We start from the raw sequence: 26,110 nt of genomic DNA, 5'->3' as shown, positions 1-26,110 counted from the left end.
TTTCTTCTCAAAATTGTTTTGGCTATTGTAGTTCCTTTGCTTCCATAAAAAGTTAGGGTTGGCTTGTTGATACCTATAGAAATTTTCTAATTATCAGTTTTATTGATTTCTGCTCTTTATTTTTTCCTTCCTTCTACTTGCTTTGCATTTCATTTTCTCTTTTTTTTCCTAGTTTCTGAAGGTGGAAGCTTAGGTCATTGATTTTTAAACCTTTTTCTTTTCTGATATAATAATTTAATGCTGTAGATTTCCCTCTATACACTGCTTTGGCTGCATTTTGCATATTTTAGTATTTTTTGTTTTCATCTTCATTCAGTTCAAGATACTTTCTAATATCCTTTGTGATCTCTCATTTTGACCTATGGATTATTTAGAAGTGTGTTGTTTATTTTTTTATTTTTTTATGTTTATTTTTGAGAGAGAGAGATAGAACGTGAGTGGGGGAGAGGCAGAGAGAGAGGAAGACACAGAATTCAAAGGAGGCTCCGGCTCTGAGCTGTTAGCACAGAGCCTGACATGGGGCTTGAACTCAGCCATGTGATCATGACCTGAGCCATAGTCAGACACATAACCAACTCAGCCACCCAGGCACCCCTAATTTCCAAATATTGGAAATGTCACAGATTTTCTGTGGGTGATTTCTTCTAATTTAATCCCATTGTAGTTGGAGAATATATTTTATAGGATTTCAGTTCTTTTAAATTGCTTTTATGGCTTAGCACGTAGCCTATCCAGGAAAATGGTCCGTGTGTGCTTTGTTTCTTGTTAGCACTCAGAACATGCATTTTGATCCACCGTACAACTTAATGATCAGGGCTGAGGTTGGGGAACAAGCAGAGTTGAGGATCGGGAAATGGTTTAGAGCATGACCTCTGGATCTGGAGGCATACTGCCTGGATTGGCTTGCTTAGCTCTGCTTCCTCCTTAGGCAAATTAAAATTAGTTTGTCTCTCTGTGCTTCCATCTTTTCATCTCTAGAGCTGATAATAATAGTGCCTTCCTCAAATGGATGTTATGAACGTAAAATGAGTTGGATGTAAACAGCTAGTACAATGTCTAACACATAGTAAGAGCCCCCAAAATATTTGCTGTTGTTATTGTTACTGTTATTATATGACAGCAGTGTAATTTCTTGGTCTCACAGACCTGTCAGATAGGGCCCTGTTTGGTTGCCTGGATACTTTGTAAAGAATTACTCCCCTTTTAAAGGTTTTTCTCATATTTATTATTTATGAGAAGCCAAATAACACTTATTTGAGGGTTTGTGTCATGTGTGTGTCGAGGAAAATGGAAAGTTTGGGAAATCTATATAACCCAAGCTTTTAAAACACTGTAATTTAAACTCTAAACAAGAATTTGACTCTTAATCAACAGTTTCCTCTGAAAATATTCTTACAAGTAGCAGAAATCTCCAATTATAAAAGAGTCCAGTACCCATTATAACTACTAACTAAAAATAGTCTTTCTTTGTGTGACTTTTAAATATTGACATTCATCTTATGAATGTCTCACTTTTTGTCAAGATTAATCAGAAAATTCATAACTGAATTAACCCAGGGCTTCTCGTTCTTGTTTCTGTTTCTAATAGTATATTTGTATTGTTCCCCCACCCCCACCCCCAGAGTCCTGGACAGTAGTTATTTGATCTGAATCTTTTTAGAGGAGCAGAAGTGGATTAATTCCAGCTAAAGACCTCAGTCACCGATTCTTTGCATGTATCTCTGAAAACAAACAAACAAACAAACAAACAAACAGGGAATTAAATATTATTACTGAGGACAGAAGAGTCCTCTTTAGACCATGAGTTTTTGGAGTTATTTAGCACAGATTATTTTAGAGCTCCTGGCTCAAATAGTCTAGATTTGAATCCAGACTCTGTCACCTACTGATTTTGTACCATTGAACAAGTTCTTGAACACATTTCTGTTCAGCAGTTTCATCCTTTTAATCTGGGGATAATAAAAGTTGCCTGTCTCATAGGGTGGTAATGAAAATTAAGTCATGGAATTAAAGTACCGAATAATGATACTTGGCACACAGTAAATGCTTAACAGTTATCATTTTCTATTATTATTGCGGTTATTATTTGTGTTTAGTTTCTGAATCAAGAGTTAGAGACCAGGTTTTTACCAGGCTTGTGTTGGAAAAAAGATTCCTTCTTTTAGAGCGGAACTTCTCCAAGAGTGTGCTGTGGGACACAAAAGCTGCTCCAGAAAAAAAGGGGAGAAGTGGTATAAGTTTTGCCAGAAATATATAATGAGCTTCAGGAAGTTCTCTATTTAAAAAACAAAACAGTAGTCAAGTTTATTTCGTTTAGCTCAGCATTTAACAAACCTACTTGTCCATTACTACTTTTAGTCATGCACATCAGTTTAAATTGCCTAAGAAACTTATGTCCCATAGAATCTGGGAAACACTATTTAAGAGGTTTGGTGTTGTTACTAATACTGAAGTTTGCCAGATATTTTCCTATTATCACCCTTATATTTGTCTTATGACATTAGCTTAGCGGTGACCAATTTTATTAAGGTTCTGGCTTACCATTCCTGTTCCTTCTGAATCACTAAATCCTCGTATAATCAAGGCAGTGGTGAAGTAGACAACTGCATTTCTCTTTCTACAAGGGGCTATGCTGTGCAAGCTCAGGAGTAGAAGTTGGGCTCCTGTCCATATGAGGGTGGGATGGGGCTGAGGGGAACTTGGAATTCAAGTATGACCTTACAGTAAACATATGTTTATAATATTGGGAAAACAGCAACAAAGCTCTTTTTTTTTTTTTTAATGTTTATTTATTTTTGAGAGAGAGAGAGCGCATGAGCAAGGGAGGAGCAGAGAGAGGAGACACAGAGTCAGAAGCAGGCTCCAGGTTCTGAGCTGTCAGCACAGAGCCCGACATGGGGCTCGAGCTCACAAACCGTGAAATCATGACCTGAGCCAAAGTCGGATGCTCAACTGACTGAGCCACCCAGATGCCCCAGCAGCAAAGCTGTTTTTATCAGAGTTGGAAGACTTGTGTATTACATGAATGTTGCACAATGAATTGCCTTTTACATTGAGTTGATAAATGTTGGCCATTTTTAACATGCTGTTGTAACTAGAACATTGTTTAGATTCTGAAGTCTCAGCACCGTTGGTCTTAGATTTCTTATAAAATCTATTGGAAATAGAGTAAAAGTAATGTTAAAACTTTCAGAACACTATAAGCTTTTACTTTGAAATCTATTATTTGGAAACCTTACCCTTTACGACTGAATTGGAGGCAAATTAATGAATTACCTCCAGTTTAGTTGTCAGACAAATTAATGATGTTTTCCTATTGTGGACCTTCATCCATGGCCAGTCCTGGCGTCTGGTACATTAAATGTAGCTATGCCTTTTCCTCATACTCTGTAGTAATAGCTAGCTGATGCAGGTAAAAATCCAGTTAAATAAATTGGGTGGGTTCAAGTTGAAATAGAACATTAGCACCTGAAAATGTGGTAGTACAGCTAGAAGTGAAAAAGGATTGAGGGACTAAGTAGCCAAAAGGTATACATATAAGTATATGGGTCTCTGTGGAAAAAATTGGGCCCTGGGGCTGATCTTGATTTGTCTGCTAGAAAATGACAAGTAATTGTATCTACAGTCAGTCCTTGAATATTTTCACTAATAGAGGGAAGCCTTTTCTTGGGAAATCCAAAATGGCAGCTATTCGGAGTAAACAGAGTACTTTAGAGCTTCTGTACCCAAACTGTCTGGATTTGAATCTGGACTCTGTCACTTAATACTTTGTAACCTAAGCAAGATATTTCATTTCGATATTCCTTAGATTCCTTATATGTAAATTAGAGATAAAAAAGTTAACTATTTCCTAGGGTGGTAATGAGGATTAAATAACTATTACTCAGAATGAGCCAAATCTTTGGTAAATGTTAGCTCTTATCCCCTGTAGAATTATTAAAATAAATTTTCTTACTTTTCCCTTTTCATCATCTCTTAGCTGAAGAATATGTGATTCCCATTGAACAGTACACTTATGTTATTAACATTCTATCTACCAGATCACTTCATTGAGAGCTTAACTCTATGAGATAGATGGTGTTATTATCACCCTCATTTTATAGATGACAACATTGAAGAGTAGAGAGGTTAAGTAACTTGCCCAAGGTCGCAGTTGGTAAAGGACAGGGTCAGGATTTGAACCCAGGACATCTGACTACAGAGCCTTTTGTCTTAACTGTAACAATCTCACAGTGCACTTCTCTGTACGCTCCATGTTTCATTGACCCAGCTCTCATAACTTTATTAGGTGTTTATCCTCCTCAATTTCTGCATTTCCATCTTCTTACCATTTTATATTTCATCTTTTCTGCTTAAAATACCTCCATTTTTCAGCCAGTCTTCTAGGAATCCTGCCCCAGTTCACCTCACCCAACTCTTGATATCTTTCTTTGGCATCTTTACCTGGCTGATTTCCACAGCACTTAGATACTCATTATTCTTTGAAGGGAATTCAAGTGTCCCTTTTTATATATTAACTCAGTATGAAGAGTTTCTAACATGAATTTTATAAAAGTACATGATTAATTTGAATTTAAGGAAATTTCTGCTTAAGATACTTCCAAGCCTACTCTTTTCTTTGAACATGTTGTACTTTGTTCACTTCATACTGAATAACTAACTCTAGAAAATCACCTGTAATCTCTCCTAAATCAGCCTTCATCCTCATCTGCTTTTATGAGAGGTAATAACAGGGCTAATGGTTAGAACTGTGGACCTTTGGAGCCATACTGTATTCACATCCTGTTTCTGCCACTTTTTTTTTTTTATGTTTAGTTTTGAGAGAGAGAGAGAGACAAAACGTGAGTGGGGGAGGGACAAAGAGAGAGGGAGACAGAATCTGAAGCAGGCCGTAGGCTCTGAACTGTCAGTGCACAGGGCTTGAACTCGTGAACCACGAGATCATGACCTGAGCCAAAGTCGGACCCTTAGCTGACTGAGCCACCTAGGCGCCCCCTGAAACTTTCTGTAGGACTTGGGGCAAATTTGTTAGCATCTGTCTCACAGCCCCAGTTTGCTCAGTACATATGCTCAGCCTTTAATGTGATCTTTTTTCCCTCCGCTCTAAGTTCTCCCCGTAGTAATTCCTAATTTCCATTGTGCACTGTTCAGGATAATTGAAACCAAAGATTAAATACTGAGTGAAAACGTTTTGCCATCAAAAAAAGTGAATCCAGTCCAGTACAGAGTCTAGGCTCTAGGAGATGAGATTTGAAGTAGAGGAAATGGATTGGGGCTTTTGAAGACAAAAGATAGTAGAGTACCATTTAGAAATTGGAGTGTCTAGGTATTGTAGGTTGCTTGGGCTTGTTGATGAATGAGGTAGGCATGGGGCCAGGAGATGGTCTGTGTCGAGGTTCTTCTGCCTTGGTTTGTGACTTCTGCCTCTGGTACTGATATGTGAGGTACCTGGACCTGGATTTTGGTGCCCAGTCAGGTGTCTCCACTGTCAGGCTAAGTGGTCAGGTCACTGTCATATTATAGAAATTTTCACTCTTGTCTCTTCTTCATTCCCTTTGCCCAGTGTGTCACCAGATCTCCTTGGTATTTCTTTCAAAATATAGTTTGTAACTGTTTACTTCCTCCATTTCTGCTTCTTATTAATCTGGGCTATAGGCCTGGATTCTTTTTTTTTTTTTTCTTTAAAAAAATTTTTTTTTAACATTTATTAATTTTTGAGAGACTGAGCATGAGCAGTGGAAGGGCAGAGAGAGAGGGAAACACAATCCGAAGCAGGCTCCAGGCTCTGAGCTGTTAGCACAGAGCCCAATGCAGGGGCTTGAACCCACGAACCATGAGATCATGACCTGAGCCGAAGTCAGATGCTTAACCAACTGAGCCACCCAGGTGCCCCTAGGCCTAGATTCTTGTAAGAGTTTTAGTTCGTCTCCTTCATTCCAGTCTCATCTCTTCTGCCCCTTCCATCTACACTGGATATTTCTGTCTAGTTGATTTTCCAGAAATATTATTGTGTCATTTTTATGATTTTACTTCATTGATAATGGTAGTATTTCTAGATGAGATTAAAATTTCAGCAGATAAAATTCTACTGACAAACCTAGAATCTAAGTATACCATATTTTAACCTAATCACTAGATAGAAACTCATCTTCCAGTTAATCTCTTTGGAATTTCACTCTTCTGTGAGAGAAGATACTTGCTTCTAATGATACTGTTCTCCCTGTGTACCTATGTCCTCTTCCCAGAGTTTGACTTTAGTAACAGAGATGTTCCTTTTGTGTTACTAAAAATAATGACTGTACAGTAGATTTAAGGTTTGTTTGATTGTTTATTTTGAGAGAGAGTGCACACACATGGGCACACAAAAGTAAGGGAGGGACAGAGACTGGGAGAGAGAATCTCAAGCCGGCTCCTTGGTGTCAGCACATACCCCAAAGTGGGGTTCCATCCAGTGAGCCATGAGATATGACCTGAGCTGAAACTGAGAGTCAGATGTTTAACCGAGTCAGATGTTTAACCAGCTGAGCTACCTCCATGCCCCTTGACTGCCCGATAGATTTAAGGTAGTATCATATAGGAGGACATACTATGGGAAAGGGACTGGGGGTCTGTTTACTCTTTAATGTTTGTTCAGCCCCATCTACAAATAAACTGTCTATGTTAAAAATTATTACAGTAGCTACTTAAAAAATTTTAAGCTGTCTTTTCAAGTGAATTACAGTATGAGAGTTTGCTGCCATTTCCAGTGTGAAAAGGGGTCAATAACCAGAAAAATAACATCTAGTAGCATTTAGTGCTGAATCAAGATCTCAACTGATGTGATTACATGATTAAATAAGACTTAAAATATATATGTAATTGTAACGTTGGTGCTTTAATTTTAAATTTATGTATGTATGTATGTGAGAAAGAGCGTGAGCGTGTGCAAGCTGGGGAGAGGGGCAGAGGGAGAGAAAGAGAGAGAGAGGGAGAGAATTTCAAGCAGGCTCCAAGCTCAGCATGGAGACCAATTTGGGGCTCAATCTCACAACCCTGGGATCACGACCTGAGTCAAAATCAAGAATCGGGCACCTGGGTGGCTCAGTCGGTTAAGTGTCCGACTTTGGCTCAGGTCATGATCTCACGGTCCGTGAGTTTGAGCCCCGCATCGGGCTCTGTGCTGACAGCTCAGAGCCTGAAGCCTGTTTCAGATTCTGTGTCTCCCTCTCTCTGACCCTCCCCCATTCATGCTCTGTCTCTCTCTGTCTCAAAAATAAATAAACGTTAAAAAAAAAAATTAAAAAAAAAAGAATCAGACACTCAACCAGGCCACCCGGGAGCCTCATGATGTTGGTGCTTTTAAAAGTTTAAGAAAACCTTTGTCTTTAAATTTGGCTTTTTGAAAATAAATTCTACCATAGATGGGATGTTACGTTTAACTGAAGGATATAAGCTTTTAGCATATGGTTAAAAATAAATGAAAAAATGTAGCCTATTCAGAAATCACAAGCACTTTCTTTTCTTAGCATATCCTCCTAAGATCCTAAACGCAGTTTTTATTTTTTATTTTTTTAATGTTTATTTATTTTGAGAGAGCTTGCGTGTAGGAGTGGGGGGAGGGGCAGAGAGAGGAGAAAGGGAATCCCAGGCAGGCTTCCACTGCACTGTCAGCACAGAGCCTGACACACGGCTCGATCTCACAAACCGAGATCATGACCTCAGCCGAAGTCAGCGGTTGGACACTTAACCAACTGAGCCACCCAGGCACCCCTAAATACAATTTTTTAAAATGTTAGTGTCATGGGGCACCCGGGTGGCTCAGTCAGTTAAGCATCTGACTTTGGCTCAGGTCATGATCACAGCTTGTCGGTTCGAGCCCCGTGTCAGGCTCTGTGCTGACAGCTCAGAGCCTGGAGCCTGCTTCAGATTCTGTGTCTCCCTCTCTATGTTCTCCTCCCCCACTCGTGCTCTGTCTCTCTCTCAAAAATAAGTAAACATTAAAAAATTAAAAAAAAATGTTAGTGTCATTTTAAAAATTCACATAAATGCAAAAATGTGAAATAGTCCGATTTTAAATAAAAGTGGTATTATGTGATATATTGGTCTTTAGCCTGCTTCGTCCTGTAACGGTTTTTCCATGCTATTCTTTTAAAATTTCTTCATAGTGGAGTGAAGTATACAAAATACAATGACTATAGCAAAAGGAAAAAGGTTGATTAACCTCACTGTGTTTCAGTTACTTCATCTACAAAAGCATTTTATGCACTGCTTGACACACTACTCAACAGAAGATTGTTATTGTTTCGAGGAGGAGGGAGCCATCAGCCTATAGAGATGGTAACTGAACACATGACAGTAGACAGTGTCACACAAAGACAATGCGTGGAGTAAGAAGTGAGGGGGCACTGATGACAGAAGCCATGATGAGCAGAGGAGAAGGAGACTAAGAAGTTTTAGGAGCCAGAGGGATAGGAGGAAGTCCAGAAGAAAATCGTGGATGCTGGGACAAAATTGTTTTAAGAAAAAGAAAGCGATCGCTGTTTTCAGATCCTGCAAGGAGCCAGAGAGACCATGTCAAGTAAGATACTGACTAAAGTTTATTGGATAAAACAACAAGATTGTTGTTGATCTTGGGGAGAGGGAGAGCATGTTCCATGGAGTACTGAGGGCAGAAGCCAGATTGTGTCAAGAAGACACTAGCAGAGGGGCACCTGGGTAGCTCAGTTGGTTAAGCGTCTGACTCTTGGTTTTGGCTCAGGTCACGTTCTCAAGGTTTGCAGGTTTGAGCCCCGTGTCAGTCTCTGAGCACAGAGCCTGCCTGGGATTCTCTCTCTGCCCCTCTTCTGCTCGTTCTCTCTCTCCCTATCTCTCCCTCCCCTGCTCGTGCTCTCTCTCTCTCTAAATAAATAAATAAACAAAAAAAAAACAAAAAAAACCAAAAACCCTAGCAGAGACAGCAATCCACCCCTGAGTCCCTAGAAGGTTTGACCTGGCCTGTTTCACCTTTCTGGTCTTTTTTCTTTTCACTACCTCGTACCAGTCCCCCCACACCACCCCCCACCCCAGCAGATACTCTTGTGGGAGTGCATTGTAGCTCTTGCTCTCTCTCTCCCACCCATGCATGCTCCCTCACCTCTCTTTCTAGCCTAGCTGAGCTACTGGACTGTTGGTCATCTCTTCAGTAGACCATACTCTCACACAGGCCTCCAAGCTGAGCTTCTACACTGATCCATAGTATGGCTTAATTTGATAACCTTTTTACTTTTCTGTTCCTCATCAGACAGTTCTCAATGGGTGATATGGGGCTGGGTCTTTATCTCGGAGTGCCGCACTTATGAGAGTACTAATTTAAATAGTCCTGCATGCAGTGATGCGTAAGATAGGATGGAGCAGTGACAGAAGCAGTTATTACCGTTAGAGCCTGTAACAGAGGTTACATTTTGCAAGATAATGGGGAGATTTGTTTGGTTTTAGATGTGTTGAATTTGAGGTGATGCAAGTACCCCCATGGGCATTGGAGAGTTCTTACTGAAATTCGGTCTGTCTTAGAAATCCCCTTGTTCTGGGACATTCCTTTTGAACTTCTCTAGTTTATCTTGATAGAAGTAAAGGAGGCACTGTGACTTAGGTCGTCAGGCTTCTTTTTGCTTGTCCACAGAAGTAGATCTGTCATGAGGAGAGGTTAGCTACCAGGAAAGGACTAAATGTCAACCTGTAGCATCCAGTTTTATAAGTCATTGGAAAATCTTCTTAAAGTCCAAATTTTGGAATTGTGTGAATGCTTTCAAGACTTTGTTTACAGAATTATACATAAAGCTATTATATTGTCAGCATTAAATGGCAAAGAATAATCTTTTAATGAGACTCATGAAGTGAAAATCAATTTGCTGAATGTTTTTAAGAACAGTGTTAAAAAAATCCCCTTCTTGTTTTTTTTTTAATTTTACTGTAAAATAAATGTAAACATAAAAGCTAAACTGCTAACTTTTTAAAAGTTTATTTATTTTGAGAGAGCAAGCATGAGCAGGGAAGGGGTAGAGACAGAGAGAGAGAATGCCAGGCTGTCAGCGCAGAGCCCGACGTGGGGTTCAAACTCAAGAACCATGAGATGATGACCTGAATGAAATCAGGAGTCAGACACTTAACAACTGAGCCACCCAGGCGCCCCCAGTTTAACCATTTGTAAGTGTACAGTTCAGTGGCATTAAGTCCAGTTACATAGGTTGGGCAACCATCACCTCTGTCCGTTTCTGGACCTTTTCATCATCCCAAACAGAATTCTGTACCCATTAAATAAGAATTCCCCATTTCACCTCCTTCTAGTCCTGGTAACCTCTATTTGACTTTCTCTATGAATTTACCTGTTCTAGGGCCCTCATATGAATGGAATCAAACACTATTTGTCCTTTTCTGTTGGACTTATTTCACTTAACGTAATGTTTCCAGAGTTCATCTGTGTTGTAGCACATATCAGCATTTCCTTCCTTTTTTAGGGCTGAGTAATACTCAGTTGTATGCATACACCACATTTTGTGTATCCATTCATTCATTGATGGACACTTTGGTTGCTTCCACCTTTAGGCTGTTGTGAATTGTGTTGCTGTGAACATGTGTACAAGTAAGTATCTCTCGAGTCCCTGCTTTCAGTTGTTTGGGGTATATACATAGGCCTTACTAAGTTTTGTGGACACATATCCTGAGAAAGTATTGAGACATTCAGGAGCAGTTTCTTTATGAAATACTAATCTTGACCAGCATGTTAACACAAATTTTTGTAAGTTTTTAAGGAAATTTATTTAGTTCAAGTTCTAAAGCAATCTTGGCTTGGCTAGTGATAACAAAAATGTCTTCAAAAGCTGCATTATAATTTTCTTTTTTGAAAATGAGTCCCTTGGTCAAATGGAAATGCATAAACCACTTTATTCCAGCTTGTTTCTGTCTACTTTGAGAAAACCAGTTGCCTAGGTTTTTCCCTTGCCTTAAAAATGTATGTTATAGCCAGTACAGGGCTATTTCTGGCTGCTGGTGTTTTAACACAGGAGTCACAATTATGTTGCTGGGTGTGTGCTCAAATCACCAAAAAATGCACATGCTTTTGAAATTGTAATATGAGGATCTGTCTAAAAGAGTAATTCATAGGAAAGAATGGAAGCATCTTACCATGGAATCCTTCAGCGTGGGGTCTTCTTTCTGTTTCACTGGAACCCTGTAAACCCTCTCTTACCTATTGTAGGCAATAAAATGTGTCTGAAAACAAAATGACTACAGATCATCTTTACTGCCTTAGAGACTAATACCTTTCTTTCATAGGAATATGCTCAGTCCTCAGATTTTGCATCTCTGATGGAAATAACTTTTCACCGTGCTAGCTGGATAAAATAAAATAGTAACATATGGTGCATCTCATATATGTTTTTTTCCATAAAGTATTTGGTGCTAATGAAGAGATAGGAAGAATGAAAATTCTTCATTTCTAATCCAAAAATATTTTGATATTGGAAATCCACCCATATTCATGGTATGACTCAGAGATATTCGTGACTCTTGCTAGACTACACACACACACACACACACACACACACACACACACACACACACCTCTTTGCAAAACAGGAAATAGTGCCTCCCTGACTAGATGGGCTTGGCTCAAAAATTGTCACCTTTGTGAAAAAAAAAGGTGTCCCTCCCACCAGGTGGCTGCATCCATCCTGTAGGACTCAAGGTTCTGCTCATCAAGCTTTGTGCCCGAAGTCCTGCTGCATCCTCCGGGAGGGAAGGGTAGGATGTATTTCAACATTCGTTGGCCCTCTTAGTTGGGTGGCCTTATTCAGTAACAACAATATGCAATAAGGGTGAGCAAGCTTTTTCCATATAAGACCAGTTAGTAAATATTATGGGCTATGTGAGCCATGTGGAGACTGTCACAACTCTACTGCTCCGCCAGTGAAGCACCAGAGCAGCCATAAACGATACCTGAATGAATGAGCTTGGCTGTGTTTACTGGAATAGCAGTAGGCCATAGTTTGCCCCCTCCAGTACGTGGCAACCCATAGCACCTCCCATAGCACTTTATTTCTCTATTAGAATATTACATTCTGTCACCTTGTATGATGTGTCTTTCTTACTAGATCGTCACTTTCTTAAGTGACTGTCTTACTTTGTGTCTTGGACATAAAGATTAAATTTAACTTATTAAAATTTTATTTAATAAGATTATTCCATTATTAAGCGTAGGATACATATTTGGTTTTTTTCCTTAAAATAATGGAAAAATGTGGAAGGGAATTGTGGATACTATAATGTTAGATATTTTAGGTAAAAATACAAATGAAATCCTCTTTGAACATACTCTACCTTAAAGGGAAAGCTAGTATTGCTGAGGCCTGGAATGTAAGTCATGTTGTGCATATCCTATTTAAAGCCAAAAATCTTGCATAGCAAGATAATTTTAACTACTTCTTGGTGTTTTGTGATTTTAGAAGTTCATATGAGAAAATGCTAGGAATTTGTATAGCCAGGACCTGTGGGTGAGTGTATAAGGCAGCTGTTCTCAAAGTGTGGCCCACGAATCCCTCAGGGGTCCTCAGACCCTTGTAGGGGGGGCTACCATTAAAGTTATTTGTCTTTTTCATTTTGATATTTTTTCCTTGTCTTTTTCATTTTGACATTTTTTCCTTATGGTGAAAAGCAGTGGTGGGTAAAAAAACCAAAAAACTCTGCTGTGCGACATGAATCAAGGCAGTGGCACCAAACTGTACTAGTAATCATAATGTTCTTCACCACCGTGCACACACCGTTCATTTATTTATTTTTATTTTGGGGGACACCTGGGTGGCTCAGTTGGTTAAACCTCTGATTCTTGGTTTCAGCTCAGGTCATGATCTCATGGTTTGTGGGTTCAAGCCCCGCATCGGGGCTCCATACCGATGGTGTGGAGCCTGCTTTCTCTCCCCCCCTCTCTCTGCCCCTCCCCTGCTCTTACTCTGTCTCTCTCTCAAAATAAATAAATAAATAAATAAATAAATAAATAAATAAATAAATAATTTTTTAAATGTTTATTTTTGAGAAAGTGCAAGTTGGGGAGGGACAGAGAGAGGGGGACAGAAGATCTGAAGCAGGCTTTGCACTGACAGCAGCCAGCTCAATGTGGAGCTTGAACTCACAGGCTGTGAGATCATGACCCAAGCCGAAGTTGGATGCTCAACCGACTGAGCCACCCACGTGCCCCTCACGCACTACACTGTTTTGTTTTGTGTTTGTTTAAAAACAAAAAAACAGTTTGCTTTAGGGTGAAGCAGTGAAAATTACTTTTATTAAATCTCAATCCTTGGGGCGCCTGGGTGGCTCAGTCGGTTAAGCAGCCGACTTCGGCTCAGGTCATGATCTCGCGGTCTGTGAGTTCGAGCCCTGCGTCGGGCTCTGTGCTGACCGCTCAGGGCCTGGAGCCTGTTTCGGATTCTGTGTCTCCCTCTTTCTGACCCTCCCCCGTTCATGCTCTGTCTCTCTCTGTCTCTAAAATGTTAAAAAAAAAAAAAATCTCAATCCTTAAGAACACATTTTTAAATAATAAAATAGAAAGTTCTCAAGCATGTATGCTGTATACTAGTTTTCTAGTTTTTCTTGTTTTCTAGTTTTCAGTATACTGGTTTTCTTGAAAAAATACTTGTGCAGTCATTTGAGATGGTAGCTGAACTAGCTACTTTTTTCTTGGAACACTGTTTTTACTTGAAGAATGACTAGTGGACAAACTAGAGTTATTCACGCTTTGATGTTTGGCAGTTTCTCAAAACTTAATGAAGTGAGCCTGTCATTTAAAAAAAATAAACAGTCGTTTTGCCAGTAATACAATTTGGGTTTTTTGGTTTGTTTGTTTTTAGAGTATTAGTTCTCAGTGATTAGAGATTGTTTATTTATTTATTTATTTATTTATTTATTTATTTATTTAAATATGAAATTTATTGTCAAATTGGTTTCCATACAACACCCAGTGCTCATCCCAAAAGGTGCCCTCCTCAATACCCATCACCCACCCTCCCCTCACTCCCACCCCCGTCAACCCTCAGTTTGTTCTCAGTTTTTAAGAGTCTCTTATGTTTTGGCTCCTTCCCTCTCTAACCTCTTTTTTTTTTTTCCCTTCCCCCCGTTTTCCCCCCATGGTCTTCTGTTAAGTTTCTCAGGATCCACACAAGAGTGAAAACATATGGTATCTGTCTTTCTCTCTATGACTTATTTCACTTAGCAGAACACTCTCCAGTTCCATCCACATTGCTACAAAAGGCCATATTTCATTCTTTCTCATTGCCACATAGTACTCCATTGTGTATATAAACCACAATTTCTTTATCCATTTATCAGTCGATGGACATTTAGGCTCTGTCCATAATTTGGCTATTGTTGAAAGTGCTGCTATAAACATTGGGGTACAAGTACCCCTATGCATCAGCACTCCTGTATCCCTTGAGTAAATTCCTAGCTGTGCTATTGCTGGGTCATAGGGTCGATCTATTTTTAATTTTTTGAGGAACCTCCACACTGTTTACCAGTGATACAATTTGAACTTTTAAGTGAAAATTAGAATTTTGGAAAACTGTATCTGTTATCATTAGTCTCAGGAATGATGTTAACAAATGTGGTTTTTCAGATACTGTGTAATGAAATGTGACCACATCTGGAAGAGCTGCATAACTCAGTGAACCAATATTTTCCAGATGACCAGTGCATGATGTTACAGAATCATTCATGGGTAAAGGATCCATTCAAAGTGTAGCATAATCCTTTGGATTTTAACATAATATATTTTTTAAAAAACTTTACTGATACGGTTTCAGATTTCACATTGAAAATAACCTTTAAGAAATTACCACTTGTTGAAGTGCAGTGTAGCATTAAAGAAGAGTCTCCTCAGTTACCTAAAAATGTTGTTATAATACCCCTCCCTTTTCCAGCTACCCATATGCGTCAGGCCAGATTTCCTTCTCCATAGCCTTCATAGTGTTCAACTAAAGCAACATATGGCAACAGACTGAATGCAGAAGCAGATATGAGAATCTGGTTGTCTTCCATTAAAGCCAGACATTAAAGAGGTGTGTAGAAATGTAAGAGAATGCCCCTTGTCTCACTAAATTCTTTTTTGTTTTGGAAAATAGTTATTTTTCCTTTTAAAAAAAAATATGCTCATGTGTAATGGTTTTGTTACATTTAAATGAGTTAGTAAACGTTTTCATTTTTTCTCAGTTTTAATTTCCAGCAGCTGTTACCCATAGGAACAAAAGCTCTAAGGGGTCTTCCTTGTGTAAATAGTTTCAAGACCAAAAAGTTTGCAAAGTGCCAGTCTAGGGCACCAGACAGTGCTAGGTTGGAATATTAGTTGCTTGGTTTGTTGGGTGGACAAGAATGCTTTCATTGTATAGCTGAAAGGCTGACACATAGAACACATTATAGAACAGTACTCTCTGTGTCTCAGTTTGGCATGATTTTTAGCAGGATATGTGTTATAAGCACTTGCTGGTAAAGCAGCTAGAAATAGATGTTTGACTGTAGAGCAATTACTAAATAAAATCCAGCATGGTTCTAAAAATCTTAGGGTGTAGAATATAATCTTACTGTATATGAGAGAACTTTCTGGTAGCTTTCTCTATTAAGGTTTGAGGGAATATGGTAAAAGAATTAGGGGGCTTTGTAGTGACCATGTAAAATATCTCAACAGCTAACCTGTACTAATACATCACTTGGCAAAGCCTCCCGAGTCTTTCTTCAGTACATTTGGCCAACCTGATTTTGGCCTATCTGAAAGGCATGTATTTAGTTTCTTTTTGCATTTCAGTAGTAGTTCCTTTGTTTCAGTCTGTAGAGTAAGTTCCTGTCTTTAATGTGCATTGAGTCTCGGGAAAAGACACCTCACTAGGAGAAGGTCCTGAGAGATGATACACATCTGCTTTTGGCCGTGGGAGAGCCTGAAGTGTGGGATAGGAAGAGGCTGTGAAATAAGATTGTGGGCTTTGCTTTCCTAGAATTGGCAGACTACCTACCCTTTTTCTCTGGAATACCTTTCCCTCTGCCTGCCCTACTCTGGTCGTACCCCAGAAGCCCAGACCCCAGTCTCTGCAGTAAAATTCTTGGGTCTTCGCATACTTGTGAAGTGTTCCTGATTCTTTACTTCTCTTTGCGGGCAAAGAGAATAATAGAGGTATGGATGAGGCCCTCTTCTCTCTATCGTTATCAGCAGTTAAAACCTTTATTAAACAATCTGTTTGATAATGAAACAAAAGAGCTGTGGGTTAGACCCTAGAGCTGGCCAGTTTTTGTAAAAAATGACTCCAGAGAAGAATTTTCCCTTGGTTGATTAAACCAACCAATTATGGAATGAGTTAAGTCATGGGAATAAAAGGCACAGCTTAAGGAATATTATCAAGGATGTTATAATAGTTGTATGGTAACAGATGGTAGCTACACTTGTGGTGAACACAGCATAATGTATAAACTTGGGGAATCCCTATGTTGTACACCTGAAACTAACGTAATCTTGTGTGTCAACTATAGTCCAATGTAAAAAAATTTAATAACAGTTTTCAGTAGTCTGGAAACAGTGCTGCCTTTGTCAGCTCATTTGCCTATAAACATGCCAGTGATCGGCCAAACATATTTATATGGTAATATTTATCATTTTTGGAGGAAAAACAGTATAAAAACCTAGAGTCTTGAAAATAAAAATTAGCTGGGCCTTCAAGTTTGTCTAGGCCAAAAGAGGATTTTATAGAGACCAGGAAAATGTAAAAAGCTTGCCTACGGAAGATCAAATGGCTAGTTATAGAATAATTAAAGATAGAAACTGGAGCTTCCTGACTCCCAAGTTTGTCATCAGATGATCAAGTCAGTTTGAGAGATGATGGAGTAAGTCTGCCTATGTTCAGAACTGCACCCGGCTCCTCAGCTCAATGGTGACAATCACACAGGTCCACAGTTTCCAAACCTCAAATTCTGAAAACCCAGAGTTTTTCTGTAATTCACATGGAAGCAAAACCTGACCCAAGCTGATGAAGCGGTTTCTAATATTTATTTATCTTATTTAGTGTGGTTATTCATGTTTCACTACAGAAATATTAATATTTGATTATAGGGTACTTGCTGCTCTAGACCCCAGTGAGGGGGTTTTCTGCAACACATTTATCCTCAAGGTATTTTTTTGAATAAGGGGTTGTATACATGTAGGACTTAATGTCATAGAATGGTTGTGAAAATTAAGCGCTCAGTAAAACGTTAGATGTTGCTCTTACCACCAAGAAAATCCCAGAAGCCCAATTTTGAACTATAACAGGGGCGTCTTCCTATACAAGTATACATCAGTGCAGTCATTAGAACTTTCTACATTGATGGAAATGTTCTTTATCTGGCCATTCAGTAGAGTAGTCATCAACTATTGGATACTTCAAATTCAACTAGTGTAACCAATGAACCAAATTTTTAATTTCATTTAAATTTAAATTGCCACGTGTGGCTGGTGGCTAAGTGGCCATTTTAGTGCTAGTGGCTGCTATATTGGACAGTGCAGTTCTGTATTTGAGTTCCCGTTCCGTTTATTCTTTACTTTGCTATTTTTGTAATGATTATCTCTTTGTATTGATTAAGTTACATGATCCAGCAGATTATTTATTGGCTAACACAGCTGGTATGACAGGGAGAACTTATGTTTCTATGTCCATCCTGGGCTTATCATCAGCTAAATAGGTGCTTCTGTCTTCAGGGCTTTTTAAAGACTTAATAGTAAAATGTACATGTTTCAACGTAAACTTGACACGGGCAACCTCTAATGAAATAAACTTAAATGATGTGTAACGCATAATGTATCTATGCCGAGAAGTCCCTAAACTCAGAGACTGTAAGTAGCAGAAGGGTTTCTGGTAAGTGTGGAAAAAGAAAAACTTCATTGTCAAGTTGTCTTAGGATAGCAGGATGTTCTAACATGTTCAGTGTTAGTGACAAAATGTGCTAGCATGTTCACATTTCTTAAGCAGATGTTATTTTGCAAAAATGATTTCCATACACATTTTAAATGTAATAGTATGTATAATATCAATGTTTTTGATAGGCTCTAGGCTAGACAAGAATTGTTTTTAAATTTTTAATGTTTTATTTTTGCGAGAGAGACCAACAGAGTGGGGGGGGGGGTGCAGGGAGGAGGGGCAGAAAGAGAGAGAGGGAGACACAGAATCCGAAGCAGGCTCCAGGCTCTACGCTGTCAGCACAGAGCCAGACGTGGGGCTCGAACTCATGAACTGCGAGATCATGACCTGAGCCGAAGTCAGAGGCTTAACGGACTGAGCCATCCAGGCGCCCCAAGACAGGAGTTAGGGTGCATCGGCGAGAGTACAAGATGCGGCTCTTCCTAATATTTTTCACAGGATATTTGACTGTTCAGTATCATGATGTGGATGTTATCTTTACCTGTGGGATTCCATGGTTGCCTTTGAAAAAAGGGCAATGGAAACATTCCTGTCTTCACTAAATCTTAAATTGACGAAAAAGAGCAGCATAGGCGGAGGCATCCCCATGTGTTTCTGTTGAGGTTAGGAGGTCAAGTGAGGTGAAAAAGCGTGGTATGCTGTGGTTAATAACTCAGAAATGAGAATTTGTAGACAATGTGTATATGGTTAAAAGTTGTGTTTATTGAACCTAGGTGATTTCTCTTAAAAAAAGAAAGAGTACAGTTTAAATTATCAGGTTTTCCATGTCTTAATTTTATAGCAAAAGGCCAATAAATTAAGGCAGTAGAAAAGAATAGCCCCTGTTACATAGTTGAGTTTGAAAAAAGAGCAAGTTACAGAAGGACACGAAGTGTGTATCCGTTTTTATGGTGTGTATACATTCTGCATACACACTTTATGTGGAAGGATACACATACCAACTTGTAAACAGCGTCTGCTCCTAGGGAATGGGCATGTGGACAAGGGGGAGGGGCAAGGCACTTGTACTTTTGCTTCTTACCTGTTATTTGGATTTTTACAATGAACATGAATTATTTTTGTAATTTTTAAAAAATAAAATTGATACTATTTTTAAAATGCTAAAATTGGCTAAAATTAATTTTAAACCATATTCTGCATAATAAATTCTTTGTGTTAAAAAGCTTTTTGTAAAACTTCCAGGGCGCTTGGGGGCTTAGTCGGTTAAGGGTTGACTTCTGCTCGGGGCATCACCTTACGGTCGTGAGTTTGAGCCCCGCGTGTCAGCCCCACTGATAGCACAGAGCGCACTTCAGATACCGTGTACCCCTTTCTCTCTGCCCCTAACCCTGCTTGCGTGCACGCACACTCTTTCTCTCAAAAATAAATAATTATTTTTTTTTTAAAAAAAAGCTTTTTGTAAAACTTCCATAATGATAATTTGAGTTGAAAATATATGACATTTCAAAAAGTTTTATTATAGGGGTGCCTGGGTGACTCAGTAGGTTCAGTATCCGATTCTTGATTTCGGCTCAGGTCATGATCTCATGCTTGGTGAGGTAGAGCCCCCCATATTGGGCTCTGCACTGACAACGTGGAACCTGCTTGGGACTCTCTCTCACTCCCTCTCTCTTTCTGCCCCTCCTGCGCCCCCCCCCAATAAAATAAACAAAAAAAGTTTTATTATAAATTGTGGACTAGATTTGGAGTCAGCTTTTACCAGATTTTCTTGTATAGATTTGAAAGAGAAAACTGTTCAGGCTAGAAGAAACCATTTCCTGAAATGCCGTGTTTCGTTCTACAGTGGGTAGCAGGCTTATTGGCTGGTCGACCTGCTCAGCCTCTTCAGAAGGTATTTTGCATATGGTCAAACCCTTGCCTTGAAAAAGACTGAAGAAAGTCAGTGACTACAAGATGGTCAGCCACACAGACAAGAACACAGCCCAGAGGATGTGTGGAAGACAAGAGCTGGTTTAATAACAGTTGAACCCCAGACTTCTAGAAGTCTTCAGTGATGAGTCTCTGGAGGGCCTCCATTGATGTGAGAGATGTAGCAAAAGGAATATACAGTAGTATGAGATCTTATGACACTGAGTTTGGGAAGTTTAGACTCTGATCTACCTTTTAGGTAATGACAATGTGCTTCAGAATACACAGGATACGAAAAAGCCAAGTCATCCAAGTAATACACCAGCAAAAGAAAGGTTTCTTAAAAGGAAAAAAAAAAAAAAAAGGCTCCCTTTGTTTTTTATAGCTCTGGAGTTGGAAAAAATGTTTAAATTCTTTTAAAAATGCTTATACTAGCCTTTAATCATGTGAAAAGCTGCTTAAGCTCACTTTTAATCAATTTTAAATTTTAAGTACGTCAGAAAATTAATGCAAATGAAAACCATATCGAGATACCAATTTTCATGTTTCAGATTGGTAAAAAGTAAAAAATTATACAACATTCACTGTTGACAAGGCTTTGGAAAAGAGGAACCCTAATCTGTTACTGGTGAGAATGCAAAATGATAGAACTTCTCTGGAGGGCAGTTTGGCAACATCTATCCAAATTGCAAGTACATTTCCTCTGTGATCCAGCAGTCTCACTTTTAGGACCTTTGTTCTGCACAGACGTGTCATTTCATGTGTGCGTTGCAGATATAATTTACAAGGCTCTTTATTACACAATTGTGGGTAACAGAATTTTTGGAAACAACCAAAGTGTCCATCTAAAAGGGATTTTTTTTAAAAACAAAAACTGTTTTTCAGTGTGTCCACACAATAGAAATCTATGTAGATGTTTAAAGAAAATAAAAATAGAGAAACTCTGCACATACTGATATAGGAAGATCTCTAGGTTATGTTGTAAAAGGAGGGTGGGGGGAGTACAGAGTGTTAATCTTTTGTGTGAGAAATGGTGAGAAATAATATGTGTTGATACTATATGTTCTAGAACGCTATACAAGAAACCAGTAAAAGTGGTTATCTCAAGAGGACCTGGGGGGAACTAGATGGGAGTAAGACTTCCTGGTTGTATACCTTTTGGTGTATATAGTTTTGATTTTGGTACCATATGATAATCACTGAGACTTCATCTTTGGTACCGTAATGGTAGATATCTTGGCATATCTTAAATTGGGAGTGGATGTTGTAAGCATCGTGTGGTATACGGAGGTGGGATTTTTACATTGATGTCATTTAACATCCTGTGAGTGTTAACTAATAATAGCTGTGAACCTACACATGTATTCTTTATGTTAAACTAGCAGGTCTCAGTTATGTTATTTTGTTAATGCTAATTTACACCTTTTTTTTTTTTAACTTAAAGACAATAATGAAACTTAGTGAGATCGAACTCCACCATACTGTAAACTCCACGAGGACTTGCTGCCACGTGATTTAACTTTTTTTTTTTCTCATTTCTCTAGGGCCTATTCCCTGGTGGATTCCAGTCAAGTGTCTACATTTCTGATTTCCATTCTACTTATAGTCTATGGTAGTTTCAGGTAAGATGCTCTCAGGATGGGACAAATTTCAGTTGGAGGTGGAAGCAGCATTGTGCGGGAAGTATGAAAACGTGCTGCTGTGTGAAGGGAAACATGACTTTGACAAGAATCGAGTTAGAGTGGGATAATTCTGAAATTTATTCTTTGGTTGGCTGCCGGTAAAACACTTCATTTCAATGCAAACATGTAAATATTGCTTGAAAATTAAAATTTAAAATTGCTTAAATTCTGGTTCTGAAAGTAATGACTCCCATAAGTGTACTCATTGAAAAGATCAAGGAGAGAAGCCTTGACAACGATTCTACAGTCTCAAAGGGAACGGCAAGTTTTTCTTAAGACAAAGGCGTTGACTTAGGTTGAGCCACATTGAGCAGTTGCCAATGATTTCATATGGTTCAGCCTAGTATTATTAGGATCGTGCCCAGTATCATTCCCCAAGTATTCTGTCTGCTGACCTTGGAAATGCTGAGACTGGATCCTCTTGAAATTCCTGTCCTAAGCAGGCAGCCATAGGAATACAAAGGAAAGTCAGGAAGCTAGATACTCCCTTCTTTTCACACTCCTGACTTGAGGGAGGAGCTTTAGTGGTTATATAACACAGATGTCTTGTGGCTTATATATTTACAAATGGAGGCTGGATGATAATTTTTAAATTGAGAACTTGAAAGGGGGTGACTGATAAATAATCAGGGATAAGAATTTTGAACTGTCCAGTATTATATCTGGATTTGGATGAGTACTTGGTAAGATCAGACCTCCAGGCTTTATCCCAATACTGGGTAGAACAAGTAAAATACATTGATAATTCCAGTATCAGCTGATGAAAGTTTTAATCATTGAGATTTCTGCCGAGAGCCCTAGGTTCATAACCACTCTGAGAAGGCCTTAATCAAGCCAGAGCAATTTAGAACCTTATCAACATAATCTTGATATTTTGTTATCTGTCCTTTGGATGAGTTTCTGATTTTTTCTCTTTGAGTATATCATGTATCAATATTTCAAAAAACTTTGTAATTAAAACCAAAATCTTTTAGACTCAAAATTCGAATACTTACTTTCATCAGTAGAAATGACTTTTTGTTTGGCGTGTATTTATATACGGTGTACATTTTCGTAATTTAACTCATTTATATTCTGATTATTTTTACATAACAAAAAATATCTTCCTTGATCTTCTTCATACTAATTTTTAGTAATTTGATATTTCTTTGTGTTACTACTCTTACTCTACTATTGTTGGACATGTAGATGGTTAAAGTGACCATCTTTTTATTTTTATGTGTTCTGTGGCTGGTTGAATTATATCCTTAAGTCAAATATCTGAAAGTTGAAATACTTTGCCAGAGAGTATGAGCTGGCTATTACTACATACATATTGCCATATTGTTTTCCAGAAAGGTTATAGCAATTATACAATTGGACAAATTTTAAACAAAATTCTATGTAATAAGTATACCATGGAATTAGATCATATAGATGGAAAGGATTTCGCCAGTCAACCTTCGTATTTTACAAATAGGGAAACTGAAGCCCAACAAGATGAAGTAACTTGACAAAGATTACACAACTAGTTGGTAACAGACTCTGGATTGGCACCCAGCTCCTGATGCTTCTGGTCCAATACCTTATGTCTTTTATACTTCAATGCATTTCTGCAAAAAGTAAATCATGATGCCTTTAATTACACATTTAAATTGACCTCAAAAATAAAAATAAATAAATTGACCTCACTGAATAAGTTTGAAAGTGTTTTCTTCTGTTTCCTGGAAAAGATTGTGCAAAATTTTGTTATTTCTTCTTTGTGTATTTGATAGAACTCACCAGTAAAGCCATCTAAAGTTGGGCTTTTCTTTGTGGGAAAAGATTGTTTCTGTTTTTTCCTACTTTGTTCACTACTTTTTTTTTTAAGTATTGGTATGGGCTTAAAAATTTTTTTCATTGTGATAAGATATACATAACAATTTACTGTCTTAACCATTTTGAAGTATACAGTTCAGTAGCAGATTTGAGGGTTTTTTAATACCCATTATTGTACTTTTATTTTTTATTATTTTTTTATGTTGATTTTTTTTTGAGAGAGAGAGAGACACAGAATCCGAAGCAGACTCCAGGCTCTGAATTGTTAGCACAGAGCCCAGCGCAGGGCACGAACACACCAACAGTGAGATCATGACCAGGAGCTGTCCATTATTTTACTTTTATTATGACTGTTTCAATACTTGGGTGTGAAATGATACCTCATTGTGGCTTTGATTGCATTTCCCCAATAATTCCAATTAAAATGTTGAAAAGATGTTGGGCATCTTTTCATGTGCTTATTGGCCACGTACTTTTCTTCTTTGGTGAAATGTCTATTCAGATCTTTGGCCATTTTTAAATTGGGTTATTTTTGTTATACTGAATTGTAACAGTTCGTTAAATATTCTGGATACAAGTTCTCTGTCAGTCGTAGGATTTGCAAATGTTTCCTCCCGGTCTCTGGTTTGCCTTTTCATTTTCTTCATACTGTCTTTCAAAGTATAAATGTCTTGGGGCACCTGGGTGGCTCAGTTGGTTAAACATCTGACTTCGGATCAGGTCACGATCTCATGGCTCATGGGTTTGAGCCCCGCATCAGGCTCTGTGAGTGCTGATAACTCAGAGCCTGGAACCTGCTTCAGATTCGGTGTCTCCCTCTCTTTCCACCTCTCCCTCACTTGCTCTGTCTCTCTCAAAAATAAACATTTAAAAAATCAAAGTGTGAACATCTTTGATTCTGATAAAGTGAACCCTACCAATTTTTTGTTTGATGGATCATGTTTTTTGGTATTGTAGCAAAAAAGTCTTTTCCTAATCCACGGACACAAAGAGTTTCTCGTATTTTCTTTAAGAAGTTTTCTAGTTTTACTGCTTACATTTAAGTCCATAATTCATGTGAGTTAATTTTTCTGTGTGGCATGAAGTACAAATAAATCTAAATTCATCTTATGAACATGGCTGTCCAGTTGTGCCGTCACCATTTGTTGAAAAGGCTGTCCTTCACCCCATCAAATTGCCTCGGCACCACTGTGAAAACACAGTTGACCATAAATGGAAGGATTCATCGCTGGATTCCCATTTCTGTGCTTTGGTCTATAGGTCTTAGGCCAGTACCACAGGTCTTGATTGCTGTAGCTTTTATAGTAAGTGTTGAACTCCAGTAGTGTAAGTCTTACAACTTAGTTCTTTTTCAAAATTGCAAATACTCTAGGTCTTTTGGATTCCCATAAAAATTTATATTTAACTGGTCAATTTCTACCAAAAAAACATTCTGCTGGAGGTTTGCAGGTATTGTGGATCTACAGATCAATCCAAGAAGAATGGCTGTCTTCATAATAGTGAATCTTCTAGTTCAGGACCTGAAATGTCTCTCCATTTATTTAGATCTTTAGTTTTACTTAGTAATGCTCTGTAATTTTCAGTGTACAATGCTTGTACTTCTTTTGTTAAGTATTTCATTCTTTTGATGTTCCTGAGTATTTCCAGTGTTCCTAAGTACTCCTTTTTTCTTGGATTCATTTTTGGATTTTTCATTGCTAAGCATGTAGAAGTGCAGTTGACTTTTTGTATATTGATGTGGTATCCTGTAGCTTTGATGAACTCATTTGTTACTGCTAGTAGTTTTTTTGTGTACAGACTCCTTAGGGTTTTCTACACACAGGATAACATGGTCTGCAAATAAAGACGGTTTTGCTTCTTTTCATATCTGAATGCCTTTAATTTTTCCTCCTCCTCCTTTTTTCCCCCTTCTTGTATAGGATAGAACCTCCAGTACAGTGTTGAATAGAAAGTGACAAGAGCACACATCCTTCTTTACCTTGTTCCTGATCTTAAGGGGAGAGCATTTAATGGTTCACCATTAAGTATAGTATTTGCTGTAGGTTTTCATCAATGCTTTTTATCAGGTTGAGGAAATTTCCTCCTGTTTCTAGTTTGTGGAAAGTTTTTATCATGAATGGATTTTGTCATATATAGATCATATATATGTATGTATATATATATATATATAGTGTATGTATGTACATATATATGATGTATGTATATATATTTAAAGAAGAATACAGAATGAAGTAGTATATCATTCTTGTCACAAGAGCATGAGGACCAAGGTAGCTGGAAGACACACAGGGCTTTTTTTTTGTTTGTTTTTGAGAGAGAGAGAGAGAGAGAGAGAGAGAGCGCGCGCGCACATGTACATGCCACAGCACACACGCAGGCCAGCAGGGGAGGGTCAGATGGAGAGGGAGAGAATGAATTCCAAGCAGGCTCCACACTCTGCCCTGAGCCTGATATGAGGCTCATTCTCACGACTGTGAGATCATGACCTGAGTCAAAATCAAATCAGGAGTCGGAGGCTTAACCAACTAAGCCACCCAGGCGCCCCTGGTCATAGATTTTTATTATATATATGATATATGTATCATATATCATATATACAATTATATATATCTATATATATGATTTGTGTCTGTATTCATGAGGGATATTGGTCTGTACTTATTATGTCTTCTTATAACTTTGGTACTTGGAAAATATTGGCCTCATTGAATGAATTGGAAAGTGTTTCTTCTATTCCTTGAAAAGATTGTGTAGAACTGTATTGTTTCTTCAAGTATTTGATAGAGTTTAACTGTCTAAAGCTAGGCATTTCTTTGTGGGAAAATTTTTTTGGTTTTGTTTTTT

At 38.3% G+C, this 26,110-nt stretch overlaps 1 protein-coding gene across 1 annotated transcript in view; it reads left to right on the top strand.

Annotated features, from left to right (window-relative positions):
• SPPL3 (signal peptide peptidase like 3) overlaps positions 1 to 26,110 on the top strand; it is a 138,162-nt gene that overhangs the window by 68,169 nt on the left and 43,883 nt on the right. The window contains exon 2 of the mRNA XM_047827557.1: positions 21,332 to 21,409. Within this exon, the coding sequence (XP_047683513.1) occupies positions 21,332 to 21,409 (78 nt within the window). The remainder of the gene's footprint in view (positions 1 to 21,331; positions 21,410 to 26,110) is intronic.

Source organism: Prionailurus viverrinus, chromosome D3 (assembly GCF_022837055.1).
Source record: "Prionailurus viverrinus isolate Anna chromosome D3, UM_Priviv_1.0, whole genome shotgun sequence".
NCBI lineage: Eukaryota > Metazoa > Chordata > Mammalia > Carnivora > Felidae > Prionailurus > Prionailurus viverrinus.
Note: the sequence above shows the minus strand (reverse complement) of the source record. Positions and strands in the feature narration are given on the sequence as shown.